The following is a 16,575-nucleotide window of genomic DNA, read 5'->3' on the forward strand; positions in this document are numbered from 1 at the left end:
GATGGTCCAATCCCGTGTAGGACATCCTCCGGATGATATCAAAGCTCTTGTCAAATTCTTAGGAAATCTCCACTAAATTATATGAGTTGAAACTTCCTCAAGCATTTGAACAACTTTTTATTTTTTACAAGAAATCAAATTTTAGTTTACAAAACGGTCAACGTTAACTCCAAACTCGAAGCAAGCAATGCACTCAGATGGTCAGACCACAGCCCCTTTGTAAGGAAGCGAACCAAAATTGGAAAAGAATGTATTATTCTCTACTTCATCCTTGCTCAACCACCCCGATACTGATGCTCAACCTATTGCCCCTAGCCTTGGCATACAATACCCTTTCCCTCCTCATCTCCAGTATGTCCCTTTTTCCTTTTTCAATGCTGCCCATTTTAATTTTTTACAATAGTAATTCTGTCCATTATTGTTACTTATCCTATTTTATTTTAGGTATGCCTATCCTCCTCCAGACGGCAACATACTCACAAACATTGTCAATGCCCTTATTGCCATTCCTCGCTTTTATACACAGGTAGACAACCACCTCCCCACCAAAAACTCAGGGCTCATACCTTATATTAACTTAGCTTCATTACTTATGAATCTTTGTCTGCAGGTTTTACATTTGATGAACAAAATGAATATTCCCGCTCCATTCCATATGGCATTGCCCACTCCACCTTTGCCAACTTCTAATTTGTAGAATTAAAACATCACCATGTTCATTTCTAGAATATTGTCATTCGAATCTTTACTTTTAAATTATGTTTGGTTTGGTTGACATAAAATAAGTAACCTTAACTATGGAAAGTGTCTTAGATACTAGAGCTGTACAATTGATGCATGTGATAAGAGTACAAAGCAAATTGACAAATATACGAAGAAACATTCTAATAATGCTAGATTTGAGGAATTAGCCAAATATTGGTATATTTGTCATTGAGAAGAATGTTTAATGAGACTTCTTTCTAGCTTCTTAGATAGCGACTATATCTTTCCAGTTAGTGATTTATAGTGTCACTTTTTCCAGTTGCTGGAAACAAACAATCCCCCAAAAGGATAGCATACAAACTCCGCCTCATGATTCTTTAGCAATGCACTAACCAAAGCAAAATTCCCTAATCACTAAGGTCACAATACTGTTTTCCCATGCTAAATGTTGACTCCACATAGCCCAAGTCCTTTTAATCTTACGGTTAGTTAGTGTTACCCCTCCTAGATGAGCCAAAATATTAATCTGGCTTGACCGTGTTTTTTTTGTGTATTTGGGGGGGGGGGAAGACCCTAATTTCCCCATCTAGTGGAGGGAAATCCTAATTAATACTAGTTAACCCTTAATCTTATTAGGCACTCAAAAGCATCCTTATCTCTTTGGACTCAACTTGAGATGCGAACAAGTAATTATAACGGATAACCACCCATCATCTGGCGGCATGCAAATGATGCATTTGAAAGATGATTTAAGGGTAGGTGTGACTCAAAAACAGCATCGTCCTTCTGTTCTTGTCTTGGCCTCAGAAACCTCATATCAACATCCTTAGTCTGGCTGGCCCCTGATAAAAGATTGAGGTGGAGCAATAGCCTTTCCAAGATTACCACAATCGAAGCCACTAAATGCAAGGTTTCCAACAACAAGAGGAACATTCATTGGCATTGACATTTGGAAGTCTAAAACAACCTGACCAATTGGAGCCGCTTGATACATTCCATTGTGGGTGGTATTCAATCCAAAAGAACTAGAAGGCATGGGAGGGTGGAAGCTTCATGTCATAGCAGGCAGAGGAGCCAAACTCCATATCACTACCAAATCCCCCAAGATTACTAGGTCTGAAGAACTCATTGCTGAAGTCGGGTTTCCTCTCAAAATGAGGTACCAAATCTTGGATTTGTGTTTCAGGCTTTGGGATATTGGTGCTTCTCTGAAGCGTCAGGGAGGCTTGAGTATTTGAGTTGGATAGAGGTACACTACCACCAACTGAGTTCATGTGACTACTGCTCCTAGCTGCAGGCACCTCATGGTTGTGTTTCCGCTCACAGAGCATCCCGCACTCGTGCATTTGTAGTAACAATTGAAGGATCAAGACGGAAACAATAATAAAAATAAACCATGATCTTCCATTCAATTACGTTTGAAGGCCAAATAATATGGATTCAGACAACATGCACACACTAAATCAGCACACACCACATAGTCACACACTATGCAGCAGACACAATCACACCACTCACGCAGCACACCAGTGCTGTAGTAGCAGCACAGCACCAGCAGCAGCAGCAGTAGCAACAACTAGAACCAGCAGCAGCAGCACTACCTGCAGCGCGGCCAACACCAGTCCACACTACCACACCCCACTACCAGCAGCACCACCACCACCACACTCACCACACTATCACCACCAGGCAGCACACACACACACACTACCAGCCAGCACACACCACACATATCATCCACCACCTGCCAGCACACATCACACACTTACCACCAGCCAGCATACACCACACCACACACACACACCACATTCACGGAGTCCACAGGCAGCTTGTATCCCCCTTTCTAAAACACATCGACAAATAGTTAAATATCTCAAATGATAAGTAGAATTAAGGATCTTGGTGGGTTTGAACCACCACCACCTTGAGATACATGAAGATATGCTCCAACTCCCAAGTGCTCTACCATTTGAGCTAAAGATCCACTACGTGTTTTTAAAACAACTTAACAAGAAACATTCTAATTATCGAATGAACCTCCGTCTCCGTATAGTATTCTAACCAACCAACGATAATTGGCATAACGAAAAAAAAAACATATCAATAAACATAGTCCACCAGTTACAGCCACACTATATCAGAGAGAGGAAGAGGGAGAGGGTGAACGTGAATGGCTCTACCCTTTTACATTATAACATAGCCCACCAGTTACAACCACTATACTCATGTACCTTCATGTGATAAATAGAGAAGAATAAAGAAACATGTCCTAACCTTGAAAAAGATGAAACCTGAAAAACACAACAAATAATCAATAACAGAAGCAAGAAGTAACAACTTTCTTCCTAAATCACCCAACTTATCCACATACTGAATATTAAAGAGCAAACACCAGATCCAGGTTACCATTATAAAACTTCAAAACGATTTGGTACAAAGCATAGTTTCGTCGTCATTTGAGCTATGTTGTCAAAGGCACTGCCAATGAATAAGGTAAAAAAGAGAAATCACCTTGGCAAAGCAAGAAAATCACACCAAAAAAAGATTAATATTATAATCTGCAGACTTTTTTCCAAAGAAAACTTATGAAACTTAAAAATATATAATACCAAAACAGGTGAGAGGCTAATAAGACATTACGGGTAATGCTAGAGCATGCTGTCTGGATGTTCAAATGATGCCGAAGCAGAAAGTAACCTTACTTCTCTAGGTGACAGTCCCATCATAAAAAACACAGGATCTATGAAAGCGTGGCCACAAACACAGGGACAGCAAAAGTTGCTCAATGAAGAAATCATAAGGATGAAACATTGATCACGATATAATGTAAGAGGTATGAAACTACCTCACGAAATCACGTTCACCCTCTCCCTCTCTCTGATATTAACTATGAAGAAACACAAGGAAGAGACATGTTATAATGAAAGGGATGAAACTACCAGCACTCTTTCCAGCATGTAAAACAAATAAAAAAAAAAAGCTGAACCACACTACCAACACCCTCTCCATGAAACCTCATACTAACTTCATTTTCAGCATACGCGTGCAGCATACACCACCTGCCAGCACCACCTCCTACCACACAACACCAGTACACCACCACCACCACACTACCAGAAAGACACCACCACTTAACAATAAAATTCCAAAAGTAAAAACAAGACCACTTCATAGTAAAACATCATCCATAATTACTTGCAACTAATCACATAATCAATCAAACACCAAATCATTATCTTAAGTAAACATGAATAACTAAATTAACAACCTCAAATTCAGTCAACATGAATAGCTAAATTAACAACTTCGAAAAAAAAACCCCAAACTGTGTTTCTCATCCTCATGGACTCATGAAATCAATTTATTTTTAACAGAAAAATCGATGATACCAACTAATTTCATGATTAAAACTTCACATACTAAATCAAATGAAATAACATGAATTTGCGATCTGCGCGAGAGAGAAAAAAAAAATTAAATTGATTCATGGAATCAATTGACATTGTGTGTGTGAGAGAGAAAGAGAGAGAGAGAGAGGAGAATGAAGAGAGCGAGAGCTCAAGAAAGTGGGGGAGATGGGGTAGAGAGGCGTCTTCTGAAATGAGAGAGAGGAGAGAAGAACTCGAGAGATAGATGGGTGGCAAATTTCCACTGGCAAAAGAGTTTAGGGGAGGTGGATTCTATTTTCCCACTTCTAGTGGGAAAATTTCATTTGCCGGCAAAATGTAAATAGTGTTTGTCACTACCCTTAAACGCAGCCAAACACAGACAAATGGTGTATCTAGTGGGAAAATATGGTTTGCCACCCCCATTTGCCAATAAACAAACTCAGCCTTAGTGCTCAACAGTCAGCACCTTAGCAACCAAAGTGCGAGTGAGTGCGAGGGTGAGAGCGAGTTCGTTGAAGCGTTTAAACTTAAATATTCCCTTTATCCAAAGCATCCTAAAAGCGTGCCTTATGAAAATTTAAAAACTTACATATACATTAAGAAAACATATACAAAAGGAAGTAGTTTTCTGTTTTGCAAAAATTAAACTATGTATATTAAAGTGATTATGCTATTCAAAATATGTTTTCCCATGAATAAAGCAGTTTATTTGGCACATAGTTACATATATGGGATATAAGCTTCAGACTTTTAGCACAATAATTCGACCAAATTTAACAGCCATGTCTTTAGAATCTAGGCCAAAGCATAGTCTATTACTCAACTCTAACCTTTACTAACAAAATAATAATAATAATAAATAAATTGGTATTGAAATAGTGATCTGACATTTGAAAACAAAATGATTACATTAAATCTGGTTATCTGAGATTCTCAATTAGTAATCAGATGACTTGTACAACAAAGTCATGCCTGTGGCTAATACTCTGAGAGTGGGACAACTAGAGAATGTATTTGACATTTTTTTGAAAGCACGACCTAACACGTTTAAAAGTGCGTTTTTTGCGAGACTTAGTAGTAAAAACAGGAAAGCGCGAATTCAGTGCGTGAACGCGCTACCTACACCTGACGCTTTAGGTTGCTAAGGTCAGCACCACCCGCCAAATAAATACCCAGTACTACCCTAGGATTTCAACTAAGAAACAGGAGATATCAAAGTATACCTCTGAGGTGGGAGAGCGGGCATCAAATATCCATCTTTAGCCCCTAACACGGTACGGATCATATGTTGCATGAGCAGGAGGTATCATATAGTTTTCTGCTGCAAAAAGACAAAGGCATAATGAAATGCAAGACAAACAAAATCACAAGGGAATTAAAATCCTAATACCGAACTACTTAGAACATTGGAAGGTTCAAAACAACACCGCCATCCAAGAATGGCATTATGAGGCGCATCGCAATCCTCTATCCTCTCTGTATTACACTATTACATACAAAAGAAATCATTAATCTTCTAGAATACTAAAGCAATCATTAGCTAAAACGAATTTAAAATAAATCACAATGGTATACATTGAAGGAAACTACCTTAAAATCAATTGGCAAGTAGAGAAAATCATAAGTACCCTTGTGGTTTTCATCGATTGCAGCCAACAACATCTTTGATGTGTATCTGGATCAAAGACAAAAGAGCAAACAGAAAAAAGAATTAAGTTTTTGTCCCACAATTTCATTTCAACAACAAAGTGATCAAATTTCATCATACTTGGTAGGAGTGTTTTTGATCATTAGAGTAGTACGAGTATCTTTCCTATTAACAATCTTATCCAAGTCAAGTTGATATTGCTTCTTGGTATCTATTTGGTTCACAATGTTATCAACTCCTGGACGAAGTTCAGGCAATGCCTCGATGCTGCTGGATGTCAGTCCAGAATAAGGGCTGCCCCAAAGGAACATAGGGTTCAACCTCTGGGAGGACAACATTCTGAAACTAGGAGAACCATTTTCAGTCAAATTAACATCACTTGACACTGCTCAGCCATTCAATATATAAGACTCAAAACAAAAGAAGGCAAGCTAAACAAAAGGAAACCTTCAAACTTGAAATTTCATAGATAAAGAGTTATCTTCAAGCCAGTAAGATAATGAAGTACACGTACAAAGGTCAAGAAATTCAATACGAACCTTTCACTGTTTCCAAGTACCCAAGGCATACTTTAAGTGCTTATGTATTTTACTTCAACAAAAAGACAAAAGAAAAAGGTTTTGAAAAAAGAGTAAAGAAATCAGCATAAAGTAATTTACACATCTCGGAATTAATCATCAACACCTCTTAATCAACTAATTATTCAACAATATTTTGAGAGTCTTTGAAATTAGCGAGTAAGAAATACAAGTGAGACTCAAAGAGTAGCTCAAATCTTAGAATACTTACAGGGCCTTTCCAAGGAAAACATATTAGGTACCTTTTCTGGTTCACTAAACTATCAGCTTTGTGCCTTTCCAAGGGAGCCTCAAATCCCTGATGTCAGTAGCAGATCTCACTTCCTTGTAGGTTGTCTAAGCTAAAAGCACAGAGAAGTCCACTACTTTTTCTTTTTCAGCTTGTTCGACTCTGCTTGAGCATATGCAGTCCCCTGATCATTGTGAAGAAAGAATTACCATTTATTTACATTGCAAGATGAGGATGTACAAAAACAGACCTTTTTTTACTGAACACGTGTACAAAATATTTTACCTGCAACCATTCATCCATGGAGGCATCAATAGTTCCAGTGCCAACTTCCACTTTAGGTGACCTCTTTGTTTTCTAGGCGAGCAGACAAACAAAAATCAGTTAATCATGAATGTTACAGCAATAAGATATTTACTCTGATGGAGACATTTCATATATTACTAATTCTCATCATTAATGGAATATCTGCGACCACTTCAAATTTTTATATACGATGAAGTGATTCAAAGACAAAAAACAAAAAACATTTTGACAATTCTCCCATTGCAAGAAGCTAGGTTCCATTTTACACTCTTGACGATTATTTCAGTAACTTGGATTTTGCAGACATAATTTACTTACCTTGGAAAGGTTTTGTATTTGCCATATATCCACAACCCACCGAGGCCAATCAGAAGCGCGACACCAAGGGTAAAAAGAAAAACAGACTTGATGCTGATAAAACCACTAGCCTCAACAACTTCAATCGTGCCATTATAGAAAACGCTCTGGTGTGGAGTCTGGTCTATTTCATAAATGATTGAACCCCCAAGATCAAAGGTTCTCAGCTGAAATAGTAAAAGAGAATCATATGCCAGAACAAAGCAAAAACTTCTTTGGATGGTGATTAACTGATCATGCATCAAATGCAGAACCAGAACAAACAAGCCATAACTACAATTAATTTAGATTGCACCTCTTCAGTAAACAAAAAAGGTAAACTGAATATACTTGATAAAAAAAAAGGAGAGAAAGCAGACCTGCAAAAATTTGCGAACAGCAAAGATGGATGGGAAAGTTGCCTGTGTTGATAACGGCACTGTTGCATCGTTAAACTCCTACAGTTCCAATAACGACAAATCAAGTTTTCCATTATTTGTAGCTGAAAGAGAAGACCACAAGAAAACCTAAAATTGTCCGAGTGTCACACATATATAACTTGTTAAGCTGATAGCATCAAAAACAATATTGACTTGGCCTCAATTTGGCACATCAAATAGCCACACTTAAACACATCATCATCAGCTAAATATTAACCCAATCTACGAGAATTGATGTGGACAGTCAATTTTCTATCAAACTTCAGTTTGAACCACAGTTATACTCGAAATTAGTTAATACAATACAACAAGACATATGAAACTGAAACATATAATGCCTTTGCATCAGATTATTGTTGCATATGCATTTCTTGTAGCTTCTATCCAGATATCATATGATAAATAGACAATCCATCAAATAGACACAAGACAAATATATCATAAAAGAAGTTTTTTTTTTAGAATGACATAATTCTTACTAATTGATGTAGCATACATTGCATGTTGCTTGTATCATCATATCATTTTTAATAATAATAAAAAAATAACTTACTGATATCAGTCAAAACATAGAAAACTAACGAGAAAGAAAATCTTCGAGGTCATAAGGTCATATTGACAATCAGGAGGAAAAACAAACAAGGAGACAAAACAAAACAAAAAATGTAAATCTTATTATCCAAAAAAATCTTCATCAGTTTTTTCTATTAGTTTTGTTTAGCCACAGACCACGGTAAGACTGTAAAAGTTTCGCTATGGATATATTTCAATATTGTAGAAGCCGGTTTATACTTAACCGAGGAAAAATGAAAAATTGTCTTACAGAAAAGTTTCTAATTCACTCTACTCAATTCCAAAGGTGATATCCTCCCTCCCACCAAGGCAACTCTATTCATCACCACCACCTCCAAGAGTACACATCAAACCATCAAGGTTTAAAAGATTCAAATTGCTATCTTCAAAATTCACCACGCACAAAACTAATACTACACAATAATACAAGACAAAACAAAGTTTATCCATATATGCAAAATCAATATACGAAACATAGATTACCCGCACAGTAAGATTCTGGACCAAGAGACAATGATCAAAAGGAAGATGGAGACTGGCCTTAATAGCAATTACATTCACAGTTGATTCCCCTATAATCCCATACAAATGACACATTCAATGCAGTTACTAAATGTGAATTTTTGGATACTAAATGCAAACTGTAGATAAGAACTTGAACCACATTCAATTATTAACAATACCAAAACAGATCAACATTGCCAATAGACGAATTACCCTTATTATTCAGTCCGACAAGTAGTTCAGCCTCTTCCCCAGCAGGTACAATTGCACAAAGTTTACGAAACATAATTAGACATTTGAAAATAATAACAAATATCAAACAATGAATCATTTATTTGAATTAAAACTTCTTACTCCTCGCAGAATTAAAAACATTTATTTGAATTTATCAATTCCAGGAGCCATCATCAACAATTCCTAGCTCACCATTTCCTTCTTCACCAACTCCATCTGATTCTGCCTCAGAATCAGACTGATACCTCAGAATCAAAACCAAAGAAATAGATATAAACTTGTTACCTTACAAACAGAGAAATATCATTTAGAATCAGATTGACACCTAAGAATCAAAACCAAAGCATTAGAAACTCAAAAAGTAACAACCAATAACAGAAATTGGTACTTTACGAACAGAGAAACGGAAAAGCTCTCAGCTTTAATGATATTTGAATTAGATATAAACTTGTTACTTAGAAAACTCTCAGCTCTCAGCTTTATGTTCCCAAGATTAGAAACCGAAATCTCCTCGCATTCCCTTTGTCCTCATTTCAAGTTCCAACAGAAGTGCATTTGTTCTACCTCATTACACTCCAACAAAAGGCAGAATTCTGCAACATAAGATACATTGTGTAAATAATATATTTACTTGAATTTTCAAGACTTGGGCATTGAAAAGTTTAATTTCAGCATTCTTGTTTCTCAATGGCGACAAACAGATGGCAGCTTGTTAGAATCCGCATCATGCTCTTCTTCACCTTTAATTCGTGCTGGAATGCGAAACCCTGAGAATCCAATTCCAGATATTCGAATTGACGATTGACAGTTCATTGAAGATAACAATACTCCTCCACTGCCTGCATCCGTACCAGCACTCCAAGCAACCATTCTGGAAACTAGATAAATGTGCTAGTTCAGTGCAATACACGGTCCCAATGTTAGCGGGGCGCATTTCGAAAACTTCGGACAATTGCGATTATTTAGATTGTGAATGAAGTTATCTCAGCCTAAAATTGTTAGATAAACATACAATTCAGTATCCTATAACCTATGAAAGACTTAAACTAAATACAATTCAGTATCCTATAACCTATGAAAGACTTAAACTAAATACAATTCAGTATCCTATAACCTATGAAAGACTTAAACTAAATACAATTCAGTATCCTATAACCTATGAAAGACTTAAACTAAATCTCGTATTCTGATCACATCAAAGATATAAATATATGGGGAAGAGTCCTCAAATTTATAAGTTAACTTTCCTTCTTCAACATCTTCATTAAGATTATTACCTTCTCCTATAATTGATCCTAGATGGCAGGAAATAATCCAACACCACTCTTCACTACTAATACTATTTCTTATACTTCACTTTCACTAGTGAAGAAAGAAGATACTTTCTATACTGGTAAAGATACAGTAGATGGAGGTCATGAGCATATTGAATATCTTCTAAGCACTACTGCTAGCGCTTTAGAAGGTGATTTAGAATCAGTCGAAAAGTATCTCCATTCTTTTCCAGCTGGTTATAGGTTCGCTCCACGCGATGACCAACTCATTGAAGAGTATCTCATTAGGAGTATTCAAAATCGACCATTACCTGTCAACAATATAAAAACAATCAATGTTTATAAGCATAATCCATATGACCTTGCAGGTGCGTTTAATTTGTTTATTATCTTGGTTTTCTTTTTAGTTTACACTTATTTTTTTCCTGTTTTTTTTCGTGAACATTTGTTTATATTAATGCTGAAGTCTGAACGGACTTAGTTATTTTTAATCCATGTCGATTCTTGTTTATGATGTAGAGATGTTCAAGTTACACGAAGATGATGAGAAAGAATGGTACTTCTTCACAAGTAGGGATCGAAAATATCGGAATGGGTCACGTCCAAATCGTGCAGCAGGCGACGGATATTGGAAGGCTACAGGAGCAGATAAGGATATCATAAGCAAAAAGACTTCGGCACTAATTGGCCACCGGAAGGCTCTGGTCTTCTACAAAGGAAAACCTGGCAAAGGTATAAAGTCAAATTGGATCATGCATGAATACAGAACTCCATCAAGTCCCTCAACGACACCTAAAGCCAGATTGAATGTGCATGACATGAGGGTAAGGCATAGTCATATGTTATTCGTTACGTCCAATTTTATTTTATTATTTATTTTAATTTAGTTGAATATATATGAGTACATAGTTACATGCATACTAATTATGAAGATGAATCTTACTAAGTTTGATTGGCTGATGGAAGAGTGGTTTGAAATATTCACATTTATGTTCTAAGGTTTAATATACTTCGACCACGTTCTTGTTTCAAGCTTATTATTGAAGTCTTTAGTTTCCCAGTTCTCACTCTTATCTCATATTTGTTGTGGCAGCTGGATGAAGTGATTTTGTGTAGGATTTATGAGAAAACTGACAGAGGTATTAAGGCAAAGGCTAATGCTGGACAAGATGATGGAGATGCAGAATTAGGTGGCGGAAGTGTGTCCCCTGTATCTAATAACTCGGAACCTGTTTATGATGAAGATGGAATAACGGAGATGGAAGGACTAATATTGAATGAAGACATTAGGATGCGTTTAGAAAACGAAGGCTGGGTTGACCCTATGATAGACGATTGGTTGCAGATGGAGGAACCTGTATTGCAGGGAGTGGAGGACTGTAGTCAACACGAAACTCTTGAGTCGAGTCCTGCCAAAATTTGTCAACAAAATGTTGATAGTCACAACAACCTCACACATCAATCAATGAATGATCTCAAGGAGTACTTCAATAAGGTGAAGCCTGAAGATTTTTGCATGGATCCCCATGATAACTGTGTTTGGCCTCGATTCCAACCGCCACCCCCACCACCACCACCAGCAAATTAATCAAGAACTGCTTAGTGCTAGGATTGAGTTTGATCAAGCTAGGTCTAGTTATGGTAGGAGTAGTAGGAGCTGGTATATATAGCCAATATAGGCAAGGTGGGAGGAATATAAGCTTAGTTTGGGTCTGTAGGTAGGAGGAATGGAGTTGGTCCATGTAATAAAGTTAGGAGGATTTAAGAACTCTAAGACCATTGATCGATTTTAACTGTTATATAATATATAGTAGGACTTCTGCTTACTGTTCAAAGTCTTTCTGTCATGTTACAAATTTAATTACTATACACATGTTTTGATGTTAATTTGAGAACTAGCCACCTAGCTAGATCGAATTAACCTACATAAGGCATAAGCAGGTATCTAAACCTATTGGACGTCTACATCGACCTAATTGTTCATAATATCCGTTCATTTAAGTAGCAGCCATACAAATTTAATATAAATTACCTCTTTTATGGCTATTTGTTGTGTAAATGATACACCCTTCCAGAGGTAAAAAAATAGGTAACAACCCGCTCAGAAGTCACTATATGGTTTCATCCATGACTGTTCATCACATGTTTTATTGTATTTTTAATTACAAGTGATACCAGAATACCAGATAGATGTTTGCGTTATCACACTCGAAACAAAAAAAATTATATGTTTGTGTACGTGAAGATTGAAAGAACGTTAACGTATTCATAATAATACTACAGAATATCATACCTGAAGCTATTTCTTTTGTCCCTTCAAATGATCTTTTAGATCGAGTATTTCCTGTCAATCTCAAGTATTCAATCCCTCAAAAACATGTGGACAACCTTTTCATGCTTTGTACAGATGGCGGTTTTGACTCTACTACTAGTAAAGCTGGTGTTGGTTTTACTATTAATCAATGGAATAAACCTCTCAATTTAGCAGGAAGCAAGCACATCACAGTCGATTCAGTAGAAGAATCAGAATTGCAAGCCTTAAAGCTCGGGCTTGAGCAAGTGTCTCTCTCGGGTATTAGCAAACTGGTCGTTTGTTCTGATTGTCAAAGCTTGGTGAAAGCTTTTAGTGGAGGCAGTTCAGATTTACCTTGGAGTATGTCGGGTCTTTTGCAAGAGATTGCCTCTCTGTCAGAGTCTTTTGTCTTCTTTAAGATTATCTACTCCAAAAGGTTTTTATTCACCATGCCCATCTCATGGCTGAATCAGCTAAGTCTGGTATTTCACTACGTTGAAATAAATTAGTTCCAAGTTCTGTGCACCTTTGCTTTAATCGAGTCCAAACTCAGTTGTATGACTTATGTAAGACCTAGCTTAACAACTGACAAGCGAGGCAATATGGCTCGCTCCTCTCCTTGGAGTAAGAGAGGTGTCGATCTGAGTGATTCTAGGTGATATGACGTGTACTGGACAGGAAACTCGGTGTAGCCCTCCACCTTCGAGGAATGGGATGGTGTTTGCCTATGGGAGAGACTGAGTCGTATGACTGCCTACATACCCCGCCGAGGGGATCAAGCATGATGTAGTTCCACGCCTGTGTAGTATGTTCTCTAAGTGGAGGGAATGGGTGAGGTAGTGATGGTGAACGAATGATGGTTATACGCCTCCTTCCTTTAGGGAAGGGCGACACTGTCAAAGGCTCTAGTGCTCTCTCAAAACCCTCCACTTCTTCTCCTCTATCCTCCAAGGAACCCCCACTTCTCTCTCTCCATCCCCCCTCTTCCATCCTGGCGTAACTGTAACACCCCTAATTTCCAGAAAATTTAAAATAGGGAATTATCCAAGATATAATTATCTCAATCGTCACCCTATTCAATCATCTGAAAACCCATGATGAAACGAAACTCTAATAACCCAATATATAACACGACATTAAAATCTGAGATCAAACTAGATAAAAAAAAACAACTCTTCATTCACGAATTCACGAATTACCAACCAACTCTATTATATCTGTTTCAAATAAAAGTTTTACTCTTCATAAAACTTAAACCAGTAAGACTCCAAGAGCGAATCTAAATCAAGTGTCGTCATCCACTGCATTATATCATCTATGTTTCCAAGAACACACCCACGTTACAAAACAAATCAAACATGGGTCAGCAAATTGAATTTGCTGGTATGAGTAAGACTAAATATAAAATAACAATACGTTAATATCTTTCGAATAAATAAATATACTATTCAATCATTTCAACTTGGAAAACAAGTTAGTTCCGTTTTGAGAGTTTTCTCAAAACGGCATGTAGTTTTTTCCAAAGTAAAATTTCAATCCCAATATATAGTAAATTAATTTAATTAAAGTCTTACTTATAATCACTTAAGTGTTAGGGTAGGATAGCGTCATTGCATAAGATGTTAATAAGTCCTACCTTCCTGCAAAGCAAAGTTAGGTTTCCCAAACATAAACATTTAATTCATACATCTACTTCTCTCACAACAACCATGAGAATATACAATTTGGCATAATATATCACCAATATTAACATTTATGTCACACCACCATATCCATTACATCACGTTAACCATATTTACATTCCTTCGTAAGAAATTATATGTATCATATCATAATACACAACCAATCATATCCAACAACTCGCTCATACATAAAGCTAATATTTTACTTAAAAACCACTCATCTACTTTTGAGAACGAGGAGAATCATAACCAGTGAGTACATTCATTCATCCCTCGTGAGTATCAACTCACACAAACCACATATACATTTTTTGCAAGAAATCATGTACATCATAATACATAAATATTCATGTGCAATAACTCACGATATGTAAAATCAATATTTTATTTTTCTTATTAATTATCTTGTTGACTCATTCATTAATAGACACAGTCCAACCTTTAGTTCCTATTCTACGATTTGCACTTCACACATTTTTCAAATCACACATACTCGTGTGCCTCACTCACACCGAGTACCACTACAAGACATATGTGGGATATCGCCTCTAGGAAACATATTTCCATCTTGTAAACTCATAACTTATGAGTCACAGCCATCTCTGGGCTTTCCATACACATAAACAAAGTCTCTTTTGGGCATAAAAGTATAATAGGTCATTCATGACGTACACATTCAATGAATACCTTGGGTCATTCCCGCAACATTCAAGGAATATCAATCATAACACTAACAGGTCATTCATGGCACATTCAATGAATACCTTGAGTCATTCCCGCCACATTCAAGAAATACCCATCATAACACTAACAGGTCATTCATGACACATTCAATGAATACCTTGAGTTATTCCCACCACATTCAAGAAATACTCATCATAACACTAACAAGTCAATTATGGCACATTCAATGAATACCTTGGGTCATTCCCGCCACATTCAAGGAATACCTAGACCTATATTCTCATTCACTTAAGGAATACAACTAATCCGCAAGGCGAATGCCTTAGTTCCTCTCTAAGGCAGATTTTAATTCATTTCTTTTCATCAAAGAGGCGTGGAGAGATCTATAGATATGGGCGACACATTAAATTTTCACAAACACTTTTACACCAGATTTTAACACTCAAGAGTTCTCATTTATTATAATCATTTCATTATAAAATAAACATCATCTCAAGCAATAAAAACATTACTAAAGATTCAAACACAATAGTCATTCAACTCGCCTCAATATCGAATATATAAACCATATATATCAAAATTCTCAATTATGAGTAATGCATTAATTAAATGCCTCATGAATTAAAATACAGTCCCAATCGAGGAGCAACACTCTGAAAGAGCACAATCAAGTTCCACATACCGTTTATCACAAAAACTAATATATAATAAAGTGGCTGCACTTTTGCTCAAAGCTGTCTACGAATCCAAATCTTTCAAGATTGGAATCAAGCCTTTGTAGTTCTTATCAGCCACATAGTCAAAGTCAAAGAACAATAAGAATTCATGGCTTAAGGTTGCACACTTCATTTCCCTTTCATTCCTCAATTATATATATACTAAACTCAAACTTTATTGTAATATGTCACATGTTAACATTTAGGGTTTGTGCAACAATTGTACAAATGTTAAATTAAAAAAATAAGACACCCATATGCCTAACTATAATTATTTATCTCATTACAAAAAGAAAAGTTAACTAGAGCTCACCTAAAAGAAAACATGGTAGGTTATCTAAATAACTTGTCAAAGCAATAAATTTTCCTACAGTCATCTAAATGATACACCACTTTATTATTTAAAAACTAGGATAGGTATACTTATTTTTTTATGTAGAACTCGAAGTCCCAATGTCATTCTATCTAGGACTAAAAATAGTTCAAACTTGGTAAAAATCCTAATTGTCAACAAACTAGATTTCTGACGGACTATCTTCCGAATGTCTCAACTCTTTCCACAGGTATCCAAATGCATCGAGGCCTTTTGTGTTGAAAAGCTAACACACATAACTTATTTTATTATGTAAAAAATACTCAATCTCATTCTAAATGTGCGAAAACTAGGTTTGAACACAGTGTGTAGAAACTGATTTCTTACGTATTGTTTTATACTAGTCAAACTTCCAGACGCCATAATTAATTCAACGGGCCTCGGAATGCGATGAGGCCAAATGAGTTAGAATGAAGACTCATAAAACTCACTTTTTCATGTTTACAAAAACTATAACTCTCCCCCTAGATTTATACAATTTGTGATCAAACCCTATGCAGAAAACTATTTTTTGATGAATAGAATTTCTGACGCAAAGAATTGTCGAGGTCATATCTTTTCCGTCACTCATCCAAATTAAGTGAGGCTCACTACGTCGGATAAAAGACTCT

General features: G+C 36.5%; 1 protein-coding gene, 1 long non-coding RNA gene and 1 pseudogene across 3 annotated transcripts; 2 read left to right on the forward strand and 1 right to left on the reverse strand.

Moving 5' to 3' along the window:
* On the forward strand, positions 1 to 916 carry LOC147500171 (uncharacterized). Its single transcript, XR_015194640.1, has 3 exons — positions 1 to 351; positions 445 to 526; positions 611 to 916. It is a non-coding gene; the product is annotated as an uncharacterized LOC147500171 (long non-coding RNA).
* Positions 917 to 3,886: 2,970 nt separating this feature from the next.
* LOC147500172 (translocon-associated protein subunit alpha-like) lies at positions 3,887 to 9,084 on the reverse strand (annotated as a pseudogene). Its single transcript, XR_015196231.1, has 9 exons — positions 9,063 to 9,084; positions 8,922 to 8,954; positions 8,688 to 8,776; positions 7,572 to 7,649; positions 7,174 to 7,379; positions 6,835 to 6,906; positions 6,563 to 6,733; positions 5,685 to 5,769; positions 3,887 to 5,580 (listed from the first exon to the last, which is right to left on the reverse strand). The product of XR_015196231.1 is annotated as a translocon-associated protein subunit alpha-like (transcript).
* LOC147500173 (NAC domain-containing protein 67-like) lies at positions 8,927 to 15,585 on the forward strand. The gene is made up of 3 exons (XM_086561863.1): positions 8,927 to 10,584; positions 10,736 to 11,040; positions 11,310 to 15,585. The coding sequence occupies exons 1-3, from the start codon at positions 10,242 to 10,244 to the stop codon at positions 11,802 to 11,804; spliced, it is 1,143 nt and encodes a 380-aa protein (XP_086417989.1). The 5' UTR covers positions 8,927 to 10,241; the 3' UTR covers positions 11,805 to 15,585.
* Positions 15,586 to 16,575: the final 990 nt, after the last annotated feature.

Source organism: Coptis chinensis, chromosome 5 (genome assembly GCF_015680905.1).
Source record: "Coptis chinensis isolate HL-2020 chromosome 5, ASM1568090v1, whole genome shotgun sequence".
Classification (NCBI taxonomy): domain Eukaryota; kingdom Viridiplantae; phylum Streptophyta; class Magnoliopsida; order Ranunculales; family Ranunculaceae; genus Coptis; species Coptis chinensis.

Bases quoted from the DNA above. Each gene is read 5' to 3' on its own strand.
- LOC147500173 (XM_086561863.1), top strand. From the start codon at position 10,242: ATGGCAGGAAATAATCCAACACCACTCTTCACTACTAATACTATTTCT. The intron at 10,585-10,735 runs GTGCGTTTAATT...TTTATGATGTAG, and splicing joins TAATCCATATGACCTTGCAG to AGATGTTCAAGTTACACGAA. The intron at 11,041-11,309 runs GTAAGGCATAGT...TTGTTGTGGCAG, and splicing joins TGAATGTGCATGACATGAGG to CTGGATGAAGTGATTTTGTG.